This window comes from Saccoglossus kowalevskii, chromosome 3 (assembly GCF_978046115.1).
Source record: "Saccoglossus kowalevskii chromosome 3, keSacKowa6.1, whole genome shotgun sequence".
In the NCBI taxonomy this organism is placed as follows: Eukaryota; Metazoa; Hemichordata; class Enteropneusta; family Harrimaniidae; genus Saccoglossus; species Saccoglossus kowalevskii.
In genome coordinates, this window is record NC_140643.1 from 44,811,845 (window position 1) to 44,823,933 (window position 12,089).

A 12,089-nucleotide genomic window follows, 5' to 3' on the forward strand; every position below is an offset into this window, starting at 1 on the left:
TTATAATTATTAAGTTAGAGGGTCATTTGTAAACCGGAAGTTGGTATATTTTACTTCGAAGACGTGTTTCGCTTTATTTTTTCACAGAAAACTTTTAGTAAAGCATGGAGGAGTCTTTAGACAAACAATTGGATGATACGTAAGTACAGCACAATGAATTTCACACCACAATTAAACAAATTTGTCAGTATCACATGTATGTGAACGTAATATTATGTTTCAATGCGTGTGATCAGGGAGGTCATCCAGCGCCCTGCCAGTGCAGTGGTGTGATATACCCCGATTTTGATGTTATATCATTCTCATTCAGCCTCAACCATAGGCTCCATAGAGACTATGCCTGAACATACTTCATTAATTCTACTATCAGAAAAGAATGCAGGTTTGCACTATACGGTCTTCAAATTTACTGCAAAAAATGGAAATTAAACGTTAATATTAATAAATCAAAAACAAAAGTGGCAAACACATTAAAAATCAAAATGTTCACATAGATGGTGTAGAATTTTATTCAAGATTCTAATAAGGATACGAACACAATCAAGATAATTATCATTACATGTATACTATCAACACAGTAACATGGTCAAAACATTCAATAGACGCTTGCCTAACACAGACATGCACGGTTTACTGATTTGCTGTTGAAACCTGTTAGCTTGTTGAGACAATTTCGTATTAGAATAGATTTGATTTACGCTGAAAGTAAATGCAAATCTATTTGTTGTCTTAAGAAAAAAATTGAAATAATCTAGTTATTTGTTTCTCAAATTTTATTAACCCCAAATTATTTTGGTCATCACTCTGTAAATTACTCCTTCTTTCATGTCGTGATTGGTCTAGCTGTTTTTAGTCATCATTTGAAATCTGTAAAACATATTTGATATAAAAAACTCTCATGCTTTTGTCAAACTCATTATACATGTATCTCTACTTGGTTTCTCACTAATATTTTCATTTCAATTGCAGTATGAATGTTCATGGTGTCGTTGGAGTATTAGCTGCTGACCACCAAGGCCTTTGTCTGGCATGTATGTCTCTGCTATCATACATTGTAATATAACATGTTATTTGTTTTGAATATGTGTCATGTTATGAAAGATCTGTAATAAAGGCACATAAATATAACAATATATGTGCTGTGATATCACTTTGCCTCCATTGCTGATGGGAAATTGTGTGTTGTTTCGGTGGTGCTGATCAGAGCTATCTTCTATATTACTCTAAAATCTGTATTAGAAGCCACAACTTCTATTAAAATGATACAATGCAACAGAGGGGATGCAGCTTTTATTGGAGCATCTACACATATGAGAAATGGTGAATTTTTGGTTCTCTATTTTCTCCAAAACAATGGTTACAGTACTGCCAGTATATCTAAGCATTGATGTTTGAAGTACTGAATGTTATGCATCTATCAAAAGCCAAATTTTCTATATGGAATATTGCATTAGTACTTCTGTTTTCTAATACTGTATTTTGTATTGTAGCCAAAGGTAATGCTCAAGTAAGTGGTGCTGGCCTAATGTCATCCTTGGCTGAAGCTGGCAAACAGTTATCCAGTGATGAGCAGAAATGTCCTGTTGTATGCCTTGAATCTGATACATGGTAAGCATGTAGTACGTGAATGAGCTTACAGGAATACAGTGCAGTGGCAAAACATATGCCACCTCATCATTTGTGTAGTTACATGGTTTTTGTTCACTATGTGTTACACTGTGAATTGTGAAAATTTTGTAAATTGTGATTTCTGTAATTTTGGTTACTGAAACATCTCTTGTGTAAAATCTTCAAATTATTTTATAAAATTTTATTAAATAGTGCCTAGTATCTTGATTTCTATAAGTGTGACTTCATCTAAAAAGTCACATGGAACCATTTATTTTTGAAGAACATTGGACATTGTAAAAGACGAGATCTATGGCAAGGGTAAAGATTCAGATTACAGTATAGTACTCTAGGGCACCCACATGTGGTTCTATGTTTTAGAATATGCTAATACTTAATGTGTAGATTAATTTGTCATATTTACTAACAGAACTTAAATCAATGAATTTATGGATTTCATACAATGTGCTGTGTGAATTTAAGTTTTTGAGTAGTTTTCAATGTATCCATTCAAGTGATAATAAATCACAATAGAAAAAGTTGCTGACATTGGTGTCACTTGATGTAGCACTGCAATTATTTCTCACAACTGTTCATTATTATTAATTTTTTTTTAATTCCAGTAATATTTTGATCAAGTCGCATGATAATGTTACAATGGCAATATACAAAGTAGCATCATGATGCCCATACAGATGACGTCCCTTGCTGTGAATCATATTTATATATCATCCTATATATAATCATTTTATCATCATCACCAACATTCTTCGATATCATTCTCGATGTTTGAGTTTTTTCATAGTAACTCAAATCAAATAAAATTTCCTCTGGATGAAAAGCTTTGAAAGAAGGAAAAGGCATTCAAAGATGTGAAATATATTCAAAATTCAGAACGATAACTTGATTCAAATATAAATACATTACAACCTGACTTTACAAATGTAATTTTTGTTTACTATTCATATTGCACCATATTGTTAATCATTTGAATAAACTTTGTCATGATTGTAACTAGTGATATATAATGTTTATATCAGTACACAATTGTGTAGGCTACAAGTATGATGTTTCTTGAACATTTCTTAGTGATGCTCAAAATTATAGATTTTACTCATACTTCCATGTACACGTCAAAATAGGATGCAAATTAGCTACTTAGTATGCAGATGTATTATAAGCTATAATCGGATGTTCAACTACATAAAAAGTAACAGGATAACCAATTCACTACATTCAATTACCCACCATAGACACCGGCCAGTCAAAATGACTTATTTTGAACTGTAGGCATTAATCAGCGATTCTGCCGGTGACTGAGAGATAGAATCTAGGTCAGGGGGAGACCCATGACCCCAAGATTCTCTTCCCTTATGTCACAAACCACGTGACTGAGGCCATATGGCGGTGCCATTACGGCTAGGCAATCATTCTTCTTTCATCTCCACCTCGTCGGGGATGATTTTTGGTGGCTCTGCCTGGTTCGTTTGCGTGGGTTATTGCTGCAGCCACAGCATTTGACATTCCATCTGCTAGGATATGTTTTTCTTGTATTTTTTACCCTTGTGTCGTTTTCCCCTTTGTGTGGAATATTTTCTCACAACAAAGAAATTAAAACACCTTTTACAATTGTTTTCCCTCATGCATGTCTTATTTACAATGTATTTAGAAATGGATAGATGCACTGACAGCGCCAGAAGCTCGCCACCGGTTTTATCCCCTCAGGTTTTGAGGCGGGTTTGCAGCAACTGTGCGCAGAACATACAAGATTGGAACCCACATGCTAAATGCTACCAGTGTGTCAGTTGCGTGCGGGGTTTGGGTTTTTGCAGGCGATGTGTTACCCGACTTTACCGGCAACAGCGAGGCTGTGCCCCAAAAGGTCATTCCTCCTATGGGGCCCGTTCTGGGTCCCGTTGTGGATCCATCCTCGCACGGCGCCAGTTTTGCCTCTGAGATGAGGGCAATGGTTGAAGGACTGTGGGGGCAAATTGCGTCCCTGGCAGGCCGGGTAGACCAGATGCAGTCGAAGCGAGCTGTCTCCACTGCGGCCTCTCAGTCGGCAAGCAGGAAGAAACACAAGAAGCACCGCTCGCATTCTAGGTTCGCCGTGCAGTACCGAACTCAATAATTTAAGTCCGAGCTCCGCTGTGGGTTTTGACTCCCTTCTCGCCGACCCTGTCATGAGACGCACTCTCGAACACGCTCTCGCTCACATATTTAAGTTGAGAGGAGGCAGTTCGTCCGTGTCGGATACAATGGGTACCTCGGGCGGTCCCTCAGAGTCTTCCATGCGTAATGACTCAGGGAGCCACGTCGTTTGCGTGATGCGGAATATTATCAATCCAGGTGACACGGTGTATATTCCCCCACCCTCGATCCTAAAACAACCACTCACGGTCGCCCGCATGTCTCCCCTGGTCCAGCCGAACGCTGAGCACGGTGGAGGGCGTGCAGACAGTGTCGAGGGGCTGTCGTTGGTCAGCCACTGAGGAGCTAACGCCAAAGGCCCCTGGCTGGGGTAATTTTTTGCATAACCCTTTTCGCTGGACCAAACGCTACCCTATTGGGGCAATTTCGGATTCTGATCCCAACGGCCCCGACTGGACCCCAAGGCTCCTTCCCCAGACCCCGGTACCACGAATTTCTGTTTTGCTAACCGGGTAAGGGAGGCGGCCGCAGAACATATCCGCCTTCTAGACCAGGCGACACAGTTAATGGTAGGCCACCGCACGGTTATGTGCGATATCCTCCAGTGTCATATAACTCTCTTGGTCGGGGCTACTACGATGTAGTGAGATGCGGTTTTGGACGCGTATGTTTTTGCCGGCGAACTGAGTCAGGGGTACGCCACCGCCTCAGTTACGCACACTGGACATCGCCCACACTCTTTGACGGGGAGATAGCAGGTACAGTATCAGAGCTTCAGGGTGTAACAAACCAAATGGTACAAGTCGAATCCGCTAGCCAGTTGGCCGCTGCCAAGGGTAAATGGAGGGCGCCCCAAGCACAGAAAACGCAATGCCCTAAGGCTAGCCAGAGTCAGCCAGGAGGCAAGCGCTCATACCCTTCTGTGGGAGAGAAGAGTAGCGGTGCACCCCTGGGAAATAGAGGACCAGGTGATGGCTCCTCCTCTTCCTCGAGCGGTTGTTAACCCCGGCAGCGGGGGAAGCATGTTTGACGCTTACCTCTGCGACAGGGGGGATGGGCTTATGTTCGGCAAGGGGCCAGGTTACAACTTACTAACTCCAGTGGTCTCCGGGGAAGCTCACCTCACGAGAGAAGAGAAACCCCCCACCCATGGCCACAGATCCCTGTCGCATTCAGATTGTGCCAGGATCTAAGCAGACTTTTGTAAAGACACAGAAGATATAAATTGATATAAATTACATTTAATAAAAAAGCACATACAAAATCAAAACATACAAACCAATAAACTTACTAATTATGCAATAATAAAAAACAGTTAACTCTACAAAAAACAAAAAATGAAAAAATGATATTTCTAATAAAACTATAAATTGGGCAAGGGGTCCCTTCAGTCTAACTTACCAGGGCCAAGGGCATATGTGAGAACAACGTCAAGGCCACAAAGTGACCTTGTAGCTGAAGATAGTCATTTTGACTGACTGGAGTCTATGGTGGGTATGAACTATGTGAATAGGCGGGTTCGGAGAACCCTCTGCCTAAGTTTAACACACCTTTTAGGATAAAAACCAGACATGCTGAAAGTAACATGTAAATGGCTAATTATTATTTAATGAGAATATCATCAATTATACTTGTAGGACAATCCCCCCCCAAACTCACCAGTTTTCCTGTGATTTTCCTTGTTGTTGAGGGAGCTGCTTATGCACTTTAAAACAATTACCATTGAGGACAACATATAGCCACTGGAAGAACAACATTGTACCATAGTTCATAGCTGAAAACAATATATATATAAACAGTATCCTGAAGCCAGAAAGAAAATTTTCTATGTTTTGTGCAGAGACCATTTTTTCAGATTTCTGTCTTACAGAATTTTTGCAACACACTCCACATCACTCATGGAAATACAGCCACAGGATACACTGCATCACTCATGAAAATACAGTCACATGATACACTGCATCACTCATAAAAATACAGTCACAGAATACATCGCATCACTCGTAGAAATACAGTCACAGGATACACTGCATCACTCATAGAAATACAGTCACAGGATACACTGCATCACTCATAGAAATGCAGTCACAGAATACACTGCATCACTCATAGAAATACAGTCACAGGATACACTGCATCACTCATAGAAATACAGTCACAGGATACACTGCGTCACTCATGAAAATACAGTCACAGGATACACTGCATCACTCATAGAAATACAGTCACAGGATACACTCCATCACTCATGGAAATACACTCACAGAAAACACTGCATCATTCATGGAAATACAGTCACAAAATACACTGCATCACTCATAGAAATACAGTCACAGGATATACACTCCATCACTCATGGAAATACAGTCACAGGATACACTGCATCACTCATGGAAATACAGTCACAGAATACACTGCATCACTCATAGAAATACAGTCACATGATACACTGCATCACTCATAGAAATACAGTCACAGGATACACTGCATTTCATAAAAATACAGTCACAGGATACACCGCATCACTCATGGAAATACAGTCACAGAATACACTGCATCACTCATGGAAATACAGTCACAGGATACACGGCATCACTCAAGGAAATACAGTCACAGAATACACTGCATCACTCATGGAAATACAGTTACAGGATACACTGCATCACTCATAGAAATACAGTCACAAGATACACAGCATCACTCATAGAAATACAGTCACATGATACACTGCATCACTCATAGAAATACAGTCACAGAATACACTGCATCACTCATAGAAATACAGTCACAGGATACACTGCATCACTCATAGAAATACAGTCACAGGATACACTACATCACTCATAGAAATACAGTCACAAGATACACTGCATCACTCATAGAAAGACAGTCACAGAATACACTGCATCACTCATAGAAATACATTCACAGGATACACTGCATCACTCATAGAAATACAGTCACAGAATATACTGCATCACTCATAGAAATACAGTCACAGGATACACTGCATCACTCATAGAAATACAGTCACAGGATACACTGCATCACTCATAGAAATACAGTCACAGGATACACTGCATCACTCATAGAAATACAGTCACAGAATACACTGCATCACTCATAGAAATACAGTCACAGGATACACTGCATCACTCATAGAAAGACAGTCACAGGATACACTACATCACTCAGAAATACAGTCACAGAATACACTGCATCACTCATAGAAATACAGTCACAGGATACACTGCATCACTCATAGAAATACAGTCACAGGATATACACTCCATCACTCATGGAAATACAGTCACAGAATACACTGCATCACTCATAGAAATACAGTCACATGATACACTGCATCACTCATAGAAATACAGTCACAGGATACACTGCATCACTCATAGAAATACAGTCACAGGATACACTGCATTTCATAAAAATACAGTCACAGGATACACCGCATCACTCATGGAAATACAGTCACAGAATACACTGCATCACTCATGGAATACAGTCACAGGATACACTGCATCACTCAAGGAAATACAGTCACAGAATACACTGCATCACTTATGGAAATACAGTCACAGGATACACTGCATCACTCATGGAAATACAGTCACAGAATACACTGCATCACTCATAGAAATACAGTCACATGATACACTGCATCACTCATAGAAATACAGTCACAGAATACACTGCATCACTCATAGAAATACAGTCACAGGATACACTGCATCACTCATAGAAATACAGTCACAGGATACACTACATCACTCATAGAAATACAGTCACAAGATACACTGCATCACTCATAGAAATACAGTCACAAGATACACTGCATCACTCATAGAAAGACAGTCACAGGATACACTGCATAACTCATAGAAATACAGTCACATGATACACCGCATCACTCATGGAAATGCAGTCACAGGATACACTGCATCACTCATAGAAATACAGTCACAGGATACACTGCATCACTCATAAAAATACAGTCACAGAATACATCGCATCACTCATAGAAATACAGTCACAAAATACACTGCATCACTCATAGAAATACAGTCACAGGATATACACTCCATCACTCATGGAAATACAGTCACAGGATACACTGCATCACTCATGGAAATACAGTCACAGAATACACTGCATCACTCATAGAAATACAGTCACATGATACACTGCATCACTCATAGAAATACAGTCACAGGATACACTGCATTTCATAAAAATACAGTCACAGGATACACTGCATCACTCATGGAAATACAGTCACAGAATACACTGCATCACTCATGGAAATACAGTCACAGGATACACGGCATCACTCAAGGAAATACAGTCACAGAATACACTGCATCACTCATGGAAATACAGTTACAGGATACACTGCATCACTCATGGAAATACAGTCACAGAATACACTGCATCACTCATAGAAATACAGTCACAAGATACACAGCATCACTCATAGAAATACAGTCACATGATACACTGCATCACTCATAGAAATACAGTCACAGAATACACTGCATCACTCATAGAAATACAGTCACAGGATACACTGCATCACTCATAGAAATACAGTCACAGGATACACTACATCACTCATAGAAATACAGTCACAAGATACACTGCATCACTCATAGAAAGACAGTCACAGAATACACTGCATCACTCATAGAAATACATTCACAGGATACACTGCATCACTCATAGAAATACAGTCACAGAATATACTGCATCACTCATAGAAATACAGTCACAGGATACACTGCGTCACTCATAGAAATACAGTCACAGGATACACTGCATAACTCATAGAAATACAGTCACAGGATACACTGCATCACTCATGGAAATACAGTCACAGAATACACTGCATCACTCATAGAAATACAGTCACATGATACACTGCATCACTCATAGAAATACAGTCACAGGATACACTGCATCACTCATAGAAATACAGTCACAGGATACACTGCATTTCATAAAAATACAGTCACAGGATACACCACATCACTCATGGAAATACAGTCACAGAATACACTGCATCACTCATGGAATACAGTCACAGGATACACTGCATCACTCAAGGAAATACAGTCACAGAATACACTGCATCACTCATGGAAATACAGTCACAGGATACACTGCATCACTCATGGAAATACAGTCACAGAATACACTGCATCACTCATAGAAATACAGTCACATGATACACTGCATCACTCATAGAAATACAGTCACAGAATACACTGCATCACTCATAGAAATACAGTCACAGGATACACTGCATCACTCATAGAAATACAGTCACAGGATACACTACATCACTCATAGAAATACAGTCACAAGATACACTGCATCACTCATAGAAAGACAGTCACAGAATACACTGCATCACTCATAGAAATACAGTCACAGGATACACTGCATCACTCATAGAAGTACAGTCACAGAATATACTGCATCACTCATAGAAATACAGTCACAGGATACACTGCATAACTCATAGAAATACAGTCACAGGATACACTGCATCACTCATAGAAATACAGTCACAGAATACACTGCATCACTCATAGAAATACAGTCACAGGATACACTGCATCACTCATAGAAAGACAGTCACAGGATACACTACATTACTCATAGAAATACAGTCACAGAATACACTGCATCACTCATAGAAATACAGTCACTGGATACACTGCATCACTCATAGAAATACAGTCAGAGGATACACTGCATCACTCATGGAAATACAGTCACAGGATACACTGCATCACTCATGGAAATACAGTCACAGAATACACTGCATCACTCATAGAAATACAGTCACATGAGACACTGCATCACTCATAGAAATACAGTCACATGATACACTGCATCACTCATAGAAATACAGTCTCAGGATACACTGCATCACTTATCAAAATACAGTCACAGGATACACTGCATCACTCATAGAAATACAGTCACAGAATACACTGCATCACTCATAGAAATACAGTCACAGGATACACTGCATCACTCATAGAAATACAGTCACATGATACACTGCATCACTCATAGAAATACAGTCACAGGATACACTGCATCACTCATAGAAATACAGTCACAGGATACACTGCATTTCATAAAAATACAGTCACAGGATACACCGCATCACTCATGGAAATACAGTCACAGAATACACTGCATCACTCATGGAATACAGTCACAGGATACACTGCATCACTCAAGGAAATACAGTCACAGAATACACTGCATCACTCATGGAAATACAGTCACAGGATACACTGCATCACTCATGGAAATACAGTCACAGAATACACTGCATCACTCATAGAAATACAGTCACATGATACACTGCATCACTCATAGAAATACAGTCACAGAATACACTGCATCACTCATAGAAATACAGTCACAGGATACACTGCATCACTCATAGAAATACAGTCACAGGATACACTACATCACTCATAGAAATACAGTCACTAGATACACTGCATCACTCATAGAAAGACAGTCACAGAATACACTGCATCACTCATAGAAATACAGTCACAGGATACACTGCATCACTCATAGAAGTGCAGTCACAGAATATACTGCATCACTCATAGAAATACAGTCACAGGATACACTGCATAACTCATAGAAATACAGTCACAGGATACACTGCATCACTCATAGAAATACAGTCACAGAATACACTGCATCACTCATAGAAATACAGTCACAGGATACACTGCATCACTCATAGAAAGACAGTCACAGGATACACTACATTACTCATAGAAATACAGTCACAGAATACACTGCATCACTCATAGAAATACAGTCACTGGATACACTGCATCACTCATAGAAATACAGTCAGAGGATACACTGCATCACTCATGGAAATACAGTCACAGGATACACTGCATCACTCATGGAAATACAGTCACAGAATACACTGCATCACTCATAGAAATACAGTCACATGATACACTGCATCACTCATAGAAATACAGTCACATGATACACTGCATCACTCATAGAAATACAGTCTCAGGATACACTGCATCACTTATCAAAATACAGTCACAGGATACACTGCATCACTCATAGAAATACAGTCACAGAATACACTGCATCACTCATAGAAATACAGTCACAGGATACACTGCATCACTCATAGAAATACAGTCACAGAATATACTGCATCACTCATAGAAATACAGTCACAGGATACACTGCATCACTCATAGAAGTACAGTCACAGAATATACTGCATCACTCATAGAAATACAGTCACAGGATACACTGCATAACTCATAGAAATACAGTCACAGGATACACTGCATCACTCATAGAAATACAGTCACAGAATACACTGCATCACTCATAGAAATACAGTCACAGGATACACTGCATCACTCATAGAAAGACAGTCACAGGATACACTACATTACTCATAGAAATACAGTCACAGAATACACTGCATCACTCATAGAAATACAGTCACTGGATACACTGCATCACTCATAGAAATACAGTCAGAGGATACACTGCATCACTCATGGAAATACAGTCACAGGATACACTGCATCACTCATGGAAATACAGTCACAGAATACACTGCATCACTCATAGAAATACAGTCACATGATACACTGCATCACTCATAGAAATACAGTCACATGATACACTGCATCACTCATAGAAATACAGTCTCAGGATACACTGCATCACTTATCAAAATACAGTCACAGGATACACTGCATCACTCATAGAAATACAGTCACAGAATACACTGCATCACTCATAGAAATACAGTCACAGGATACACTGCATCACTCATAGAAATACAGTCACAGAATATACTGCATCACTCATAGAAAGACAGTCACAGAATACACTGCATCACTCATAGAAATACATTCACAGGATACACTGCATCACTCATAGAAATACAGTCACAGAATATACTGCATCACTCATAGAAATACAGTCACAGGATACACTGCGTCACTCATAGAAATACAGTCACAGGATACACTGCATAACTCATAGAAATACAGTCACAGGATACACTGCATCACTCATGGAAATACAGTCACAGAATACACTGCATCACTCATAGAAATACAGTCACATGATACACTGCATCACTCATAGAAATACAGTCACAGGATACACTGCATCACTCATAGAAATACAGTCACAGGATACACTGCATTTCATAAAAATACAGTCACAGGATACACCGCATCACTCATGGAAATACAGTCACAGAATACACTGCATCACTCATG

General features: G+C 39.5%; 1 protein-coding gene and 1 long non-coding RNA gene across 2 annotated transcripts in view; one reads left to right on the forward strand and one right to left on the reverse strand.

The window, feature by feature from the left end:
• Positions 1-18: 18 nt before the first annotated feature.
• Positions 19-2,622, forward strand: LOC100374004 (ragulator complex protein LAMTOR5 homolog). Its single transcript, XM_002732113.3, has 4 exons — positions 19-139; positions 970-1,031; positions 1,491-1,608; positions 2,232-2,622. Exons 1-4 carry the CDS (start codon positions 105-107, stop codon positions 2,290-2,292), a joined length of 276 nt encoding a protein of 91 aa, XP_002732159.1. The 5' UTR covers positions 19-104; the 3' UTR covers positions 2,293-2,622.
• The window catches only part of LOC146748013 (uncharacterized), a 41,035-nt gene continuing 29,018 nt past the window's right edge, over positions 73-12,089 (reverse strand). The window contains exons 2-3 of the long non-coding RNA XR_014929007.1: positions 5,419-5,533; positions 73-409 (exon numbers count right to left, since the gene is read on the reverse strand). This is a non-coding gene — a long non-coding RNA (uncharacterized LOC146748013). The remainder of the gene's footprint in view (positions 410-5,418; positions 5,534-12,089) is intronic.